This window comes from Pezoporus wallicus, unplaced genomic scaffold, assembly GCF_028554395.1.
Source record: "Pezoporus wallicus isolate ANWC-B61680 ecotype Strahan unplaced genomic scaffold, APGP_CSIRO_Pwel_v1 contig_8837, whole genome shotgun sequence".
Lineage (NCBI taxonomy): Eukaryota > Metazoa > Chordata > Aves > Psittaciformes > Psittacidae > Pezoporus > Pezoporus wallicus.
In genome coordinates this window covers 298266-315471 of record NW_026636730.1, presented here as the reverse complement: position 1 = coordinate 315471, position 17206 = coordinate 298266, and the positions used below count along the sequence as shown (strand labels likewise).

General features: G+C 42.1%; 1 protein-coding gene across 8 annotated transcripts in view; it reads left to right on the top strand.

The window, feature by feature from the left end:
• The window catches only part of SLC4A11 (solute carrier family 4 member 11), a 144141-nt gene that overhangs the window by 109599 nt on the left and 17336 nt on the right, over positions 1–17206 (top strand). For all 8 annotated transcript variants that reach the window (XM_057401251.1, XM_057401252.1, XM_057401250.1 and 5 more), the window contains 7 exons: positions 1578–1662; positions 9011–9136; positions 9892–10005; positions 10919–11051; positions 11365–11438; positions 15922–16171; positions 16930–17036. In XM_057401251.1, the coding sequence (XP_057257234.1) occupies positions 1578–1662; positions 9011–9136; positions 9892–10005; positions 10919–11051; positions 11365–11438; positions 15922–16171; positions 16930–17036 (889 nt within the window). The remainder of the gene's footprint in view (positions 1–1577; positions 1663–9010; positions 9137–9891; positions 10006–10918; positions 11052–11364; positions 11439–15921; positions 16172–16929; positions 17037–17206) is intronic.

The following is a 17206-nucleotide window of genomic DNA, read 5'->3' as shown; positions in this document are numbered from 1 at the left end:
TAGCTTTTTTTGGAAATGCTTAAAATGCAGGTGTTTGTCTTTTCGTCCTGATAGTTTCAACTCTCTAACCTGAACAATCTGAAGGTAATACAGGTGCATTGGCAAAATGCAACAGAACTGACTTAAGTAGCTGAAAGATGATATATCAGCGACAGATGCAGGAGTTGGTCCTCTGAGGTATCTTTTGTACCCCAAACGTTAGTGCTTGCTGTGCCCAGTGTATTCCTTCTAAAGCAGAGGTTTCCTTGCTGTGTTTTACTTATGGCTTTGATCTTCCAAGAGCTGCAAAGCAGGTGAGTCCCATGAGAAAGAGCTTATCTGTAGGCTGTTAAACAAGCATTGTAGTATTGAGTCCTTTCCAAAGCAGTAGTTAGCAGTTTCCACATGAACCATCCAAAGGAAGATGTCCATGTTGTGTTGAGCTGATGTGTTGAATGTAAATTTTGGATCTGTGATTTCTTTTCCCACCCTTACAGAGGTAATCAATCTTGTGTGTCTCGTTCTTCAACAAACAAGGAATGTTTCAGAGGAGACAGCTGGAGTAATTAACACTGTATAAAGGTGCATTTGATTTCTAGAGTAGAATGTGTTCTCTGAGTTGAGGGTAACAGGGAAAACAACTGACAGGTGCCTCATTTGCAAGTGTTGCCTATTCTGATGCTTTCCATGTGCTTTCTGTAAAGATGTAGTTGTAAGAATTGGGAGGCTGTAAGTCAATAGCAGCTGTCACATATTTCTGAGAAGCTCCTTATTGCCTGTGGGGAGCATCATATCCTATAAACAGTCATACTGCACCTTGCAGGCCCCCAGACCAGCAATAAAGGGAAGATGTTGGGTATTTGAAACCTTTTCACAGTGATCCTACTGTCTTTTAATGGGTAGCAATTATGGCTTGCTTATATGAAGTTATTCAAGCTTTTGGTTGAGTTTGAGGTCTAGACAGTTCCCTTAGAATCACAGAATAGTTTGGCTTAGAAAGGACCTTAAGATCATCTAGTTCCAACCCACTGCCATGGGCAGGGATGCCTCACACTAGACCAAGGCTCTGTCCAACTTGCTTTGAACATCTGTTTGAGATCTCCTTTTCCCATGGCAATGCCAAAGAAGGGAGCGCTTGCTGGGGATCCCCTTTCAAAGGCTTTACATGAATCTGGGGAAGAGTTTTTGTGGTCGTATCCAAAGAAAAAGAAACTTGCTGGAGGGATGGGAAAGGCATCTCTGACTTGATATTTAACCCCAGGGTATGCAAGGTCTAATCCAGCTGTTGGCCAGGGTGTTTTCAGCGAGTCACACTGTGCATCAGCTCCCTCACCTGCAAAGCAAACATGAATGGGAGGGGAAAAAGGGAAGGAAGGGAGGAAAACAGAGTGGTCTGGGGGATTTTTCTCTTTCACAATGCTTCCGAGGATATAAACTGAAGTGCAATGAGTTTATTGTTATCATCATTACAAAATCAGATTTGAATGCCCTATTCAAAATGACCAGTTTTGCTCCTATCGGTATTGAATAAGGAGGTTAATCTCTTTTAACAATACATGAGCCTTTCAACTGACACAGCACTTCCTTCCTTTCTTTAGTTGCATGAGTTTCTCAATGTTGGCAAGGGGATTTCTGATGACATTGCACGAAGATTTCCAGTGTACGCTTTGGACTTCACTGATGGTATGTTGGCCAATGTTTATGAAAGCATTGGCCCGATCTTGAATTTTTTGTGATGTGATGTCCTGTTTACAGTGTGCCTTGAATGTGTTCTTTGATACGTGTAATACCTCTCTAACTCCTTGTTTAACAGCATCTTTTGACTAAAGCCCGTGACTAGGCAGCGTGGCACACTATGGATGAGTCTTGCAGTCTTCCCTTAATGAAGATGCTGGCTGTATGTAGATGAGGATCTTAATTTTTATTAAGCAATGAAGCGATTAAAGGGATTGATTGTTGTCTTGTGTAGACACAAATCAACTCGTTGTAACCTAACTACTCAGCTCTGGGCTAATAGACCCTTACTGCTGTCTTTGCAAGCCAGCATCAATAGCAATTATGGTGATGCTGGGGGAGTTGAGAATGCTTAAACAACTTCTGAGCTGTAGTAACTTCAGCTCAGTGCTTTTAAAAACAGGGATATAGCTTGTCTATTGTAGCCAGATCACAGGAGTGTTTATACCGAGCCTCAGGTTTCAGGCTTTATCTGGCTCCCACAATGGCCTTGTTTGGTTTTAAGAGTCACTTTCTCCCTTTTTTGCTGTCAAACTTCCACTTTCAGAGATTCTTAAAGGCTATGAAAAATTTTCAAGACAAACCATGATTACAGAGCCTCAGGTTGACATCAAAACATGTTCAGCTCTCATAGCTTATTAGAGAGTTGGTTAATATATTCAAGTATCAAACCCCGAAAGCTTCCATAAAATGAAGTGTTGGCAAGGAGAATCTTGGGGCTCTATCAGACGCCTTCTTGTGTTTAAATCCTTCTTAGCTTGAGACGCAGTGTCCCAGCCTTCCCCCATGCACCTCTGCTGAAGGCTCTCTCCCTTGGAGTTGGCATAAGAAAAGAAGATGCATACCTCAACCCCATCTTGTAGATAAGTCTTCTAGTGCAAAACCACCTTCCACAGCTGCTTAAGCTTGAGAGCAAGCATGAGCAGGGTATGGATGTGTGTCCTTCACCACATTTTGACAAGGATGGTCACCACCAGCAGAGAAAGCATAGGAATCGAGTAATGGCTGCCCAGCTGAAGGAGATGCATGTGTCTGGGGGAGCTGCCAAGCAGTTGTTTCCTGCAGAGATCCAGCTTTGTTGACTAGGAATGCTTCATCCACCACAGTGTGTTTTGCAGTTAGTGGTATCCACTGTGCTGGAAAGAATAAAATGGGATGAGATGCTGGCTTAGCACAGTGGTTGAGTGCTGGATGCTTTCTCCAGGTGCTTTGTAATTGCTGGGATGAAACTATTCTCAGGAGGCTTGGGGTGATAGGAGGGCAGGCTCTGTCTCAAGTTAAGATAATACTATATTCATGGGGGATTTGAGGCTATGTTGAGGAGGAAGGGGGGGACAGGGAGTCTGACAAAACAGAATAGCATGTGCATCATTGGCACCAGATGTGACAGGGGACTTATGCTGCTAATCTGGAGACCTCTGGAGTGGGTTCAAGACACTTCATCTCTATGGCTGTTGATTTGTAGTGCTAACCTTTCATTATATAAGGGATATTGAAGCACTTCAGAAGGGAAGTGCTGCAGAAACACCTTGTAGGGACCCATCGCATATGTGCTGTGGCTGTTGGTGTCCCAGGCACAGTAGGTTCACAAGCACAAAAGCATCATATGATGGTCCTGCGGCCAACTTTGGCTGTCAACAAATTTGGAAATGCATTTCAGGGCTTATGTTTTGGCTCTCTATGCATCCAAATTAACCTCTGCAAGCTGCCTGTCAGCTATATCCAGCTCCACAAGCTTTCAATGAACTGATGTGCATAGCAGATCAGGCTTGGCATAAACAAGGTGTTGGGATTGACTAGCTTGAAATAATTGTTCCCTTGGGTCCATCATACATCTGCCCTGAGTGATAAAACACTGTCATAGTGAGAATCCAGCGTTACAAGCATTCCAGAAAACTGATTTTGGTATAAAATACAGGTATGGGATTAAAAGTGTCAGAGCCTTGTTATACAATGTCTGGAGAGAGGAAAGTACAAAAACAATCCAAGTGAAACTCAAGAACTACTGGAGCTCAAATGTGAAGTTATCCACCTTAGGAGCAGTTGTGCTCTTTCAAATAGGATGAGGAGAAAAGAGGATATTTTCCAGAAACGTATATGTTAGTATATGCCATTTCTTCCCCAAAAATCAGAAATTAGGATGAGTTCTTTAAGGAGCAGCATGGAATGAAAACCAGATGGAGCATAATGCACCTGCATAAACCACCAAGACTGAAGGTGATCAGGAATGTGAAATTCCTGGACCATCTCAAAGCAGCAGCGTACCAGAACATTGGGGATTTGAGCCATCCAAATGTCTGCACTCCAGACAACAACACGTGCACCATCAAAGAGCTCTAAAATACAAAGATGCCTTTCTCAATGGTTGGAGTATCTAAATCCTCACTCTGAGAAGCATCCTGGGGTTTTGGGTTAGACAGATGAACAGGGTGATAAACAGAAAGGCTTTCGTAGAGCCAGCAAGCATTTGGTCAGTTGGATGTTAGCGGGATTCGTGGTCTTCACACATTGCACAAGTCTGGCCATTAAATTATCCTTACATTATGATTTGGGAGAGGAAAGAAAAATCTTTCTAATTTCTTTTACCTGCAGATTAGGAACTTGTCAAGTTTGTTTTGGGTTGTGAAGTCTTGTGCATTCTGTTGAATGTGCAATGGATCAAGGAAGAGTTCGCTGAACTTCTATTGATAAGTATGGCTTGTAATAGGTTTCTTCCAGTGGGAGCATCTGAAGATGAACAATTGGGCTATGCAGAACCTAAGAACACCTATTATTTTCCTTTTAATTTAGGATTTACACCATTTGGCATGTAGTTTCCTCTTAATGACTGCAACCTTTCTTTATGGGATTCTGCCTTAAAAAAAACTTGTACCAAATGTCATTCTGATATTGTCAAATAGGCTTAAAAAGTGTGTATCGATATTATTAGTCTTTAAAACTTAGTCAAAACTCTAGGAGCTTCCTGAATGTTTTAATATTGAGGCTGGTTTGAATGGAGGAAGGAATTCTGCCTGGACTCAGCTCTGAGTTTCCTGAAGCCCCTTAAAGCTGCTACATTTATTCTTCAGTGTGTGTTTCCTGCTACAACATGGAGGAATAAACACTTATGAATGGAGTGCCTGGAGTGCCAGAGGGGAAATTTGATGTGCCTGAGAATCTTATGGTGAGCTTTGATGCTGTGTTCTGTTGTATCCCTTCCCCTCTTGGGGAGAGAGGGTGAAGGGAAGAGAAGAGAGCTGAGATTTATTCTGCTTCCCTCTGTTTTCCTGGACCTGTGTCCTCAGCACACATGGATGTGGTGAGTGAATGGTTCAGCTGGAAATGTGGATTCCTCCCTGTCCTTGGTCCTGCAGAGGGTCCTTGATCAGCTCCTGCAAGTAAGGCATCTGCTGGCAGCATCCTTGGGATTTGATGGTGATGGTTTGCAGGAGGGGGAGCTCTTCAGAGCTCCCTGTAATGGGAGCAGGCTTAGAAGGAAGGCTTGAAGGCACTGGAAAACTGGGATGTGAAAGGGAAGTTTTGTTTTACTGGTTGTCTACAATAGCACAGAGCTTAAACTGCTGTGGATTGACTGTGGCATGTGCCAAACCTTCACCGACTCTCCCACCTCATTGCACTGACTACTTTGTTTGGCTGGATCGTATCCTTGAATAAGGAAGGAGAACAAAGGGATTGCATATAGGCTTTTTCCCTTCAGTGCCTCTGCTGCCCTCTGTTAGATGATAGGGCAGCTCTTGCATCACTTTGCAACCCGAATGTAACAGTTCAGTTGGCCAGTTGAAGACAGACTTGTTGGTTGCTCTGGGTCATCATGACCTGGGTTACTTTTGAAGTCTCTCTCTTTGTTCATGGCGAATGGGAACACATCAAAGATACATAAAAACATCTTGTTTTGTCTGCAGATGTTTCCTTCCAAGAGGCTTTATGACAAATGGGCTGAAAGAAATAAGAAACAAAAGCTGAGCCCTTGATTTGTTTGTTCATACCTCTCTGGTCTGAGAACGTGCTTGGCTTCTCTGCTCCAAAATCAGTAAGACTGGAGTTCCTTTTCCAGTTCTTAGTCTCAATTGTACTGTGATTTCTCTTTGCAGGACATCAGGGGAGACTGATCTTCTCTTCATCTTCTGAAAACTGGGTAGAAACCAGCAGCTATTAACATAAGTTAAAGTCCAGCTTAAGGGCATTAGCAGAAGTTTGTAATGCTTTGAGTTTTTATGGCTCAAAACCTGTGAACAGCTATCCTTACTGAGCTTTAGCACTGAAAGGTGATGTTTTTAAATCAGGGTTTGAATAGACACATCCTCACTGCTGTGCTGCTGATCAGTGTAATTAAACTTGCTTTGCATTGGATATTTCAGAGAATTGGGAAGGAATGTTAATAGACATAACGTAGAATGTTCATCTGTCTCAATTTTGCTCCAGTAAATGTACAATTAGTAGATTAAGGAGCTCTAGTCCCAATCTCTGGGTCTCTTGGTCGTTAATTTATTGATGAAGCAAAGTGAGGCCAGCAGTGCTTCAGTTTTCTCTGCAGCTCTAACCTTGTCTTTTAAAAACTACGACATTTCAGAAATGGAAGCAAGTGAAATAGAACTGTCATGTTGATGCCCATAATTGCCTCCCATTTCAATGCGTAGATGTACCTAATTTCAAGGGATTGCTTCTGTAATAGTCAGCTACTCCAGTTTCACAGCTGGACCCAGAGCTGATTTCTCTGCTACACATTTAGATTGTGCAGTTGGAGTGACACGTTATTCAATGGCTTTATGAGCCTGCTGCAGATGAAATGCCATCATACTGCAGCCCACCTTCTTTTCAATGAAGTCATGTCAGTCTCTAGATCGCAAATAGACCCTGAATCTGTTTAGCCAGATGTTGACTTTAAAAAGGCAAAAGGTAAATTGTGGTTAATACTGCATTTTTAGTGTTTGTTTCAGGTGCATCTGTACAATGAGGCTGTATTTCACCATGGTTTTAACTGTAATTTATGTGATTAATCGTGTTTGTGAAAGGGGATGTTCAATTATTGTCTCCATTATGAAGTGAATTTTGCTGCCCACCAGGAGGGATTCTTTGCTCCTCGGATCTCATCTGACTGATTATGGTCTAACGGAAGTATTGCTTTGTACAGGAAGTCTTGCATCCAGCCATGATGTGGCAGAAGGACCCCCTTGATCAGGAAGGACTCCTGCTGCTTGCTTTGCAAGGACAGAACCTGAAACTAAAAGCCATGCACGAGCTTTTGTGATGCTCTTCAAGGCTTCTTCCTTCCTTCAGCCCTCTCATACTATGGTTTATCTACCTGAAAGGTGTTTTTAGAAAGCACCTCATCATTTATGTACCTTTCTCTGCTCAGCAAATGAGCTTTTCTTTTGCTAACTATTAGTTGTTTCTTTGGTCCCAATTGCCTGTCATCTTCTGAATGATTTCAAAGCTTTCAGGCATTGTTGCCTCTGACCTTTCATGTTGGAAAGTCTCCTTTGTCCAAAAAGCAGTGTTCTGGAGCGGTACAGAGTCCTCTGAACAAGGATGTGACCATCTCTATGTATAAATCTGCCACTCAGTTCACTGTTTGCCCTGCCAAGTCTTTCCTTTCCCCTCAAGGTCTCGGGCACTTGGGAGTGTGAGGTAGGAGCCTACATCTGTTGGACTTGAGATCACATGAGAAAGCTTCATCTGCAAGAAGTAGATTTCAGGCTCTTTGGTTGCTAAGAGTGGTCAGGAATGTGGTCTGTGGTTTCTGAATCTTCATAGTAAACTGAAAGGAATCTGCCTGGAAACAGCTGGTCCTATGACTCCTGGAAGGTCAGGCTCATATTTGCATGCTTGAGATGTCTCTTGTCAAGTTTTAGCCCCTGCCCTTTATTTTGAGGCTGCTGAGCATCAAAAGTCCTCTTTTGTCTGTTTCTCCTGTCTGTGAACAGGAACCATCGCAAGGTGTCCCTTTATTCATGTGGCTGCCTTTTCATTACGCATCATCTTTGATTTTTGGTTTCTGCATCCTCCTCCTCTCCTTATCTCTGCACAGCAAATGGTGCAGAAAGCAGATGTTAGATAAGATCCCAAAGTCATTGACTGAAATATCATTCCAGTGATGCAGTTAGTCTGTGACAATGTCCAGATTCTCTGTGTTGCACCAACAGCCTCTAATGCAAAGCCCTGCCTTCTCTGGTTCAACTCAGCAGCTTGTAGCTCTCTTGGCAAGGGGCTGATGCTTGCAGAAGCTGAGATGAACTTTTGGGAGCTTAGAGGCAGATGCCTGTGTCAGAGTTAACTGCTAAAGAGGCTTCCAGAAAGTGGAATTAGGCAACTCCAATCTAGTCCAAGTGTCTTGCAGCAGAAAAGCCCTCAAGGATGGTGGCACAAGCAGCTTGAAGGCTGCTTTAAGGTTTCCTCTGAAGAGGCTGTCCTGTGGAAAAACTGTTCTCCTCAAGCAATATCAGCTGTGGCCATCTCTTATCCTTTCTCTTGTGTGATATGAGCTCACTGGGGGATGCGCATCAGCCTGAAAACAGGAAAGGGAAGGGAAGCTACTTCAGAGGCCCTTAAATTCATATTATGACACTTTAATTCTCTCTCTGGCTGCTTTTGTTTTGGCCTAGTGTGTTTTTTCCGATAGAGATGAGAGGGGGTGAGTGGATGGAAAAGAAAGAAGCCATTCTTTTAGAAAGGCTCTTTTTTCTAAAGACAAAACTCTTTAACATACACATTCCTGACCTCTTGTGCTATTTGTTTTTGTAAGTCTGCTAGCACTAATTGGCTCAGCATAGTATATTATTGATTTCAAGCCTATAATCTCAGATTTCTGCCTAAGGGAAAATGAAGTGCTTCATGTTTTCCTGCCCAAGGTGTTGTGAGTTGTGAAGATGAGCGATCATCATGAAATTCATTAGGGGCATAGACTGGAATACCTATAAAATTGATATTAAAAAGGTAGGGATAGGGGGTTTATAAAACCTAAACTTACGATTTCTGCTTTGATCCTATTCCAAGCTTTTGGGGCTGGCAAAACTGAATGAAAGGCTTCGAGTATTTCCTGCTTTTATGATGCCAGGAATGCCAGTTGAAGCAAACTGGTGGCATGTTGGTGCTTCTCCTTCTGGTCCCAGATGAACATGGTTATACAAAATCAAATGTTAAAGACCTACCTATATGTTTAAGGCTAAGTATGGACTGAATATCTACATCTGCCTTTCAACATGAAAAGAACTTATGGTACATGTGGCTGATTTGAGTAGGGTTTGAATGCTTTATAAATGGACAGTACTAACCTGACTTTTGTTATGGTTTACACTAGGTATTATTGGAAACAACAAAGCTATAGGGAAATACATCACAACTATGATCTTTCTGTATTTTGCCTGCCTCCTTCCTTCCATTGCTTTTGGGTCACTCAATGATGAAAATACCCGAGGAGTTATTGGTAAGTTTATCAGTTTTGCGCATCTGTTATAGGATTCCGTGTATTCAAACTGGGTAGCGCTGGACACAAAAAGTTGTGATGGTTTTCATTTACTGAAAAAAAACATAACTGAAGGTTTTCTAATTGTATGTTTGTAATTATTTCTTGGAAGACTAGATAAAATTAACACTACTTTGGATAGTATCATCTGACCTGAACTTAGATACATGCTGCTGTGTTTTTAAATGATGCTCACTTTATGACTATGTAATCTGCACGTTTTTCCTAGTACAAGCTCCTGTGTTTTTGATCTGATTCTGATTGCCAGTATCCAAACCGCTGCTGTAGCAAATGATTCTTTGCTCTGTCTCAGTTGTGGCCCTGAAGCAGTTCATACTGCTGTTAAGAGTCCATAGCAGTCTTAGTTGAAATCTTGTCCTGAAGGCCTCCACAAACACTGGTTATGTTTTTATAGCTGTTCAAAATAGGTGCTAAAAACCAAAACAAAGGAGGGGAAAAAAGAAACCAAACCCCCAAATCAAATAAAAAACCCCAGCATTCACAGTTTGACATCTGGAAACCTGATGGCCTCCTAAATTACTGGTTCAAGTTTGTTGGCAAAGGATCACTTCTTGCTTTCACAACCTTACCTCTGTACCCTCTGAACATCACTCTTACTCATTAGCAGTTGGCTTCTCTGCCTCATGAATGCTTTTTGGTCAAGGAGGTGTTGGTTTAAAACCCTGTTTATTTCCTTCCTTCCTATTTGCTTGTAGATGTGCAGAAGACAATCGTTGGCCAGTGTATTGGAGGGCTGCTTTATGCACTCTTTTCAGGGCAGCCTCTAGTTGTACTCCTAACTACAGCTCCTTTAGCACTCTACATTAATGGTAAGTCTATTAAACATGTACATCATGGGACTGGTGTGATTGGGTTTGATGGAATGGGACTTTGTGCAAGAGCTTTACAATCCTGTTAGAGCTTTAGTTGCTTTTGTTTAATAAATCAATGTTAAAAGGATGCTTCTGGTGCTGAGGGAAAGGGGAGAAATTTGATTCAGGTTTAGTTAAAATTGGTTTCTAAAGGAATCATTTTGTGTAGAAAAAAACACTTGTGAGGTGAAGCAATGAAAAGAAATGCTTAAGGGAGGAAATATTTTTCATCTAATGGTTTTCTTATGTGGCTGCCTTTAACAAACTTGATGCTAAGAGCCTGAAACGAAATGTTTCTTGTTGTTTGGTTTGGTAGTTTTTATGGGGGGTGAGGTGGGTTAGTTTGTCTCTTAAGATGTGGTTAATAACTTTCTAGTTGCAGTTGCAAGCTGATATTACTGAGCCAGAGGTGTGAAGGAGCAAACTCAGTATCTATAGGAACAATCAGAGGCTATGATAAGCTTGAAAGGTTTAAGACATGAGGTTTTGTCCATAACACAGTGGCTGAGTACACAGGGTGCAAAAACACGTATGAGATACCTTCATCAACAGCATTCTGGAATGTCAGTGAGAGCAAATTCCAAGGGCTGATTTTGTGGCCTTAATCCTTAGGAAAGATACTTTGAGCAGAGAATAGTTTTCCAAGTGCTTCTTCCTATTTCTAGTGGAGGAAAGGGGTGGGGAAGAGTAAAACAGTTTGGGTTGATCCTCTGTTCACTTGGATTTGCAAGAGCAGGCCTTTAATAGTATCTGCCATAAGTCCATTGGGGTGAAGTCTTGAAAATGGTGCTTTTTGCCATCAAGCAGATGGTGATCACAGGGTGGTAATAACAGAAGTTTAATCTGACATGTGAATGCTTCACTTTTGCAGTCATCCGAGGAATCTGTGATGACTACAACTTGGATTTCAGTGCTTTCTATGCCTGGATTGGACTGTGGAACAGCTTTTTCCTTGTGATGTACTCCCTCTTTAATTTCAGTCTTCTGATGAAACTCTTTAAAAGGTAGCTATTTTCAAGAAGTCATATTTTGATCAGATTATTCAGCAAATGGAAAAATTATACATTCCACAAGCTCCTTAATTACAAACTTACTGCAAAATGTGTTTTACGAGATGAAGCTAGTATCATTTCAGCTTATTGTTCCAGCTTGAAAGAAGCGCTTAAAAGATTCACTGGGTTTTGTTTCCTGAGTTGGAGTTTAACTAAAATCGGTGTAATTTCATGTAAATGCATGAATATGCTGATTTTCCCTTTGAATGGAGTTGAATGCAGACTCTGCTAATGGCTGTATTAATGCCTGGGATTTTTTCCACAGGTCAACAGAAGAAATAATTGCACTTTTTATATCCATCACATTTGTGCTTGATGCCTTCAAAGGCATTATTAAAGGTAAGTTCTCCAACAATGTTTTTCAATGCAGATCTCTGCTTTGCTTCCTTGTCAGAGAAATGTAAGGCTGCAAATATGCATGATGTTTGCTTGTTCCATGTTCATTCAGGGTCTCCGAGGGGAAGCTAAATCAGTGTGAGATTGAAACAGCGCATTGTCAGCAGTTTACCTGGATGTTCAGGATTTCTATCAGATCTAATTTCAGTTAGCTGAGATAGGATTTAATGTCTTAACTTTTACTGAATGGAGAAACCATAATAATGTTACTTTGGAAGTCTTTTCTTGAGAGTCTCTTTGGTCCTGGCAAAAAAAAAATGATCCATTGTAAGTGCAGGGCATCTAGACCTCTTTCCTAACCGTATTATTAAAACTATATGGCTTGAGATTGCCCATTCTAATGTGAGACCCTTCCTTAATGGCAGCTTGAGGACTTAGTGCTTTCCAGTACGCTCCTAAAGCTATTCTGCCCTTCCAGTTGCTTGGTCCTCTGTTAAGTTCTAGGTGAGCAGCCCTGGGATGTAACAGATTTCTCTGGTACATCTCTTCCCATCAGGATTGGCAGGATGTGTTTGTGAAGGTGGAAGATGTTGGCAGAAATGCCCCGTGGTTGGCAGTCTCTCTGTGCATCCCAGTGGGAAGTTGTCAAAGTCTACGTTCCTTGGGTTTTGTGACCTGAGGGATAGCCAAGCTTGGGCTATCCTTTGAAATCCTTCAGGATGTACCTAAGCACACTGAGCTTGTTTTCAAGATACTTGGGCTTGGCTCATTATGGTATCTTGCATGCAATGAGAACACCTTCAAAGAGCAAGTTTGACACTGCAAAGCAAGTTGAAGTCAGATACTTCCTCACTTCATTAGGAGTCCTTAATCTGGCTTATATGTGCTTTGATTGTGCAATAGGAAGGGGGTTTTAACTCTGCAGAACACCTGCATCTCTCATATACCCTGTTTAGACAAAGCTTGGTGAAGGAGAAGCTGCTCTGGGATACTTTGCTTTCCCCTTGCTCACCATGTTGCTTAATGTGTACTGTTAGTGCCCTGTTCTGGAGGCATGGGACAGTCTCCCTGTGGCTTTTAGGTGCCCCTGAACAGAACATTCAGCTACTCTGTGTAAGTGAGCAACTGCAAATGTTCACAGTGCTTCTGTAGGAGAGACCTGATTTCCCATAGCAGGGGCATGGAATGCAGGTTAAAGGTACAGAAAGCATCCATTGATCTCAGCTGCCAGACTTCCAGGAACATGCAAGTAATACATGAGTATTTGCTCAATACAAGAATACTGCAGTAGGAACAGGAGAGGCTTTTGGAGGTTAATTAGTATAATTAGTGAATTAGTGCCATTCTCCCTTGTATTTGGGAAGGGCTGAATTTGTAGGAACAATGGTAACGAGATCAAACCAATGCTCCAGCCATTTTCCAGCTCACTCTGACTTCAGCTGCATCTGGGACTATCAGTGCATCAACAGATGGGACCCCAGATCCTGCCGTGTCTTCAGATGGAGGGCACCGATGCTGCCGGGCACAGACTATTCTTAACCTCCTCAGTGCTCATATTTAAACACAAAACAGTGCAGGCCATGTCTGCATGCTTGTCTGTCATCCTTCACTCCTTGTTTTGTAGCAGGAGGTGATGGCTGCTGCTGCCTCCTCCTCCTCCCACTCGGAGCTTCAGTTGAGCAGTTAAGCAGAAAGAGAAAGCTGGTAACCTTCTCCATGCTGTTCAATGTGTTCTGGTTATGGCTAGGCAGCTGACAGCAGCTTTGGGCTTCCTTAATGCCAAGAGGACACTTTCTCCTGCCCAGATATGTTTTCCTCAGTCTGTTTATAGCCTTGATTTTTTTGCAAGGTACTCATACATGTGCAGGAAAGAGGGGGGTAGGGATGCAATACCATACAGAGGAATCCAGCCGTGTGCATTCATGCTATCCTGGTGACACTTTGTTTTCGCCGCGTGGCCCAGCCACCGAAGCTGTGTTTGTTTGATCTTGACATCTGCACTCTGCAGGAAACAGTGGTGAACTGGCTGAGGCAAACAAAGCGAGTTAATGTTGTTGGAGGGAACTTGAGCACACGCTAGGCTTGAGCATGGCTCTGTTTCAGCAAGGGAACCACCTGCTCTGCTGCTCTCTCTCAATGTGGGCAACCAGATTCACTTATCTCTGCTATAAAAACAAGCTATAAATCTGCGGGAGTCACATTATAGCAGGTCCGTGGTGCAGGATGAAGGCCTCCTCTAGCCATGTTGGCATGTTTTTGATGCTTTAACTAAAGAGTAAAGTCAAAGTTCCTTTCTCGGTATCCAGGATTGAGTGGAGCAATCCTATCTGTTTTTGAGGTGGGTGCAAATTGAATTGCAGCCTGAGAGGGAGTGTAGGTATAGTCAGGCTGAAGGCAGGGCACCAAAGATGTGCTCAACCCTGAATGTATTATTGCACTATAGCCACGTGATCTTAAAGGTCTTTTCCAACCTAGCTGACTCTATGATTCTAAGTGTTGGGAAATTGAGCAAATCCACAACACCCAGAACAAAGTAACTTGTTTCTTATTCATTACAGTTCAAATCTAAATGCAGAGGAATGCGAATACATCCTGCGTAGTTGCTGGGCTGCGCATGCTGTTGGTTTATCACATGCTCAGTAACTGTATATGTTGTTAGGATTTAGTAACACTTAAGGTCAGTTGAGATGGTGAACAGCCAGTTAGCCCTGGCCAGCTGCTAATCCCCAGGAAATGCTGCCATAATCACTTCTGTTATGACAAAAGTGTCCTTTCATGTTTAGAGCCAGAAACCACAAATCCTCCAACAACCTATTCTGTACTGGTACATGGGACATGGCACTGCTCAGTGCCTCAGTTTACCTCTTTGCAAAGCAGGTGTGGGTGTCCCGCTGGGCTGGATGCAGCTGCGAGGATGGAGGGAGGAAATGATAGCAAAATATCTTCCGCAGCACATGATGCAGGAATACTCAGTGCTAACTGAGGCTGTCATTGCTCCTTGCTGGGGGAACCTTTCTCATGCTTTAATAGTGCAATGGTCTCCTTATTTCTGCTACTGAGAATAAATTGAAAAGTTAAATCTTGAACTGTAAACCTTCTATGATCTATAAATCCATATACAGAAGTATTGAATATGAAGCAGCCAGGGTTTCTTTTCTCATGAGCTGTATGCCCTATTGACTCCATCCACTTGTCAAATGCCCGAACTCCTTTTTAAACATAAAGGTGGTAGAAAAAGATTATTACTGCTGTTAAAATCACAAAATAGCTAAACAGGGGGCATTTTACACTCGGGTGAGCTCCAGTCCAGCAGTAAACTGTGCTTCAGCCAAAATCAAGGTGGTTGCAAATACCAATTGAGCTTTGCAAGAATGTGTAAAGTTTTTCTTGGTTTCAAATATTTAGAATTCCAGTTTGGTTTGCCTGCTTTTCCTGCTGCAGGTGAGAAAATTGGTTGTTATTTGGGGCTGGGGGGAAATGTTATGAGGAATATTGTAGCCTAAGCTACAGATTGTTGTGTTTTTGGCTCAAGAGTATTGAGTTTCTCTGTACGAAGTTCAAGGGGTATTTTGACTAAAGAGAGAAAGGTAGAGAGGCTGCAGTGCTCTGTTGTGGTGGTTTCCATCCTTCTGTATCTTCCCACTGGTATGGGGGGCAGTGGGTGCTGCCTGCTGCCGTCTGATCATGGGAGCACCAAGGATGCAAAACCCAACTTCCATCTTCTGCTTTTATTTGCTCCTCGAAGCACCTCAAGCTCTTGCTTCCCAAAGAGGTGAAATCACTTCAAACCCACATTTATATGCTGGGAGCTAGCCAACGTTATAGAAATGGGAACACAGCTGCCTAAATGCTCAAAAGCAAGAGTGCATTTTCAACTGTTAATTACTTATATAAATGCTTCTGAGCTAACCTAATACATTTATGGGTAGTTCCAAAGGTGTTCATGGGTGTTTCGCTTGTACAGGTTTACTTCGGGTACTCTCTAACTCATTTTCCATTTGAAGTGTAAATTCAAATGTTCTGCCAGGTTTTGCATGCCATCAACACTTACCTTTAAAATCTGGACCAGCCCTGGGGGAAAAGTAATTGCTGGACATTTTGAGGTCCATTGAAGTATCTGTGCAGCCTGGCTGCTCTTAATTTCTATAGAGATTCTGATGGAATTTGTTTATCAGGCTGCTGAAAGTAAGTGTTAAATATATATATGAGCAGTGATTCCAGTGCTAGGAACAAAATCGCATTGATAATTAGCACTGAAAGTCCTTACAGTTCAAACATGTTGCTTTAGATCAGCTTGACTTCTTAGCTATTAAAATAAGAGAAGCAGCACTCATGATCTCTTTTCACTGGTTCAAGGGTAGAGCTATAAACCTGGTGAAGCATAACATTAATACTGCATGATCAAGCAAGGAAGAACCACTTTATTTTACTTGCTTTGATTGTCACAAACGTATCCTAATGCTTTGCCTGTTGGTTGTTTGTGCAGTTTTTAAGAAATATTACTACAGTGGGCGCACAGGAGAAAGTTACTTGGAAAAAGCACCAGCTGATGCTATTCCAAGCCTCGGCATCAATACCACCTTCTTGATGAATTCATCAGTGAGCAGATCCATGTCCCTAGAGAATCAAACAGGCACGCATGATGTGCATTATGGACGTGAAACTGCCGTCCTTAGTCTCATGTTGATGCTGGGTACCCTTTGGCTTGGTCATACGCTCTATCAGTTTAAGAAAAGGTGAGTTACTTCAGTCTTAGAGCTCAGACTACTGATTATCTCGTATTACCTGTTGAGGAATCACTACTGGTTTAGATCATGTAACCCAGAAAAATCAGATGGAACTCTTCCATTAGTGCTGGTGGAAGCCAAAGCCAGACATGAACTTGGCTGGCCACCTGGAAAATGTTTGCAGCACAACAAAATGTTCAGTCACTGGACAATGTCCTTCCGTATTTGGTTTGGCGTCACAAGTGACTTGTTAGAAAGCTTTGGGTGAACCATATATTTCATATTGGAACCCCTGTAACTCCCTCAAAATAGGCATTGAATCATTTTGGAGGGCAAAAATCACTGATGGTACTGGAAGGTCTACTGGAAATGTACCTTCAGTGTGCTCTTGGGTGTCAAATGCCCGGCTGTAGTTTGGGATTTACTCCCATTGCTTTTAAAGCTCTTCATTTGAGATGCTTGTGTAAGCAATTAAACTAAAGTGGAAATGAGACACAAATTGGTGTTTGGAGGACTTATTTTCTAGCTTGCATCTTAGTTTCTTCTTTCTTTATGGGTTTTGCGTATGCATTCATCAACCTTCAAAGGCTATAGATTCCAGAGGATTTAAAGCTGATTTGCAGACTAATTTTTCACTCCAAGTATCTCTTTAGAATTGCAAGACTGGACTGAATTTTCACTTGTTAGAGCATTAATGCTATCTGGATTGCATGATTGTCCCTACAGTGTGGTGTTGATGGAAGGTTTTATTTGTCTTTAAATTGCAGCCCTTATTTGCATGCCAGAGTACGGGAAATTCTATCCGACTGTGCCTTACCGATTTCAGTTCTGACTTTCTCTGCTGTGGGTTCCTATATCTTCAAGGAAATTGAAAGTAAGTTATATTTTTATGCTCTGGAATAATGGGATACATGAAAAAGAGAAATTAAATCCTAGGAAGGTTTTGCTAAGCAAAAGAAATGGCAAATATAACTCCATCCAACTTCACAATTGCCGTGTGTGCCTCGCACCACCCAAAGAGCTCAGATTTCCTCAGTATTAGGT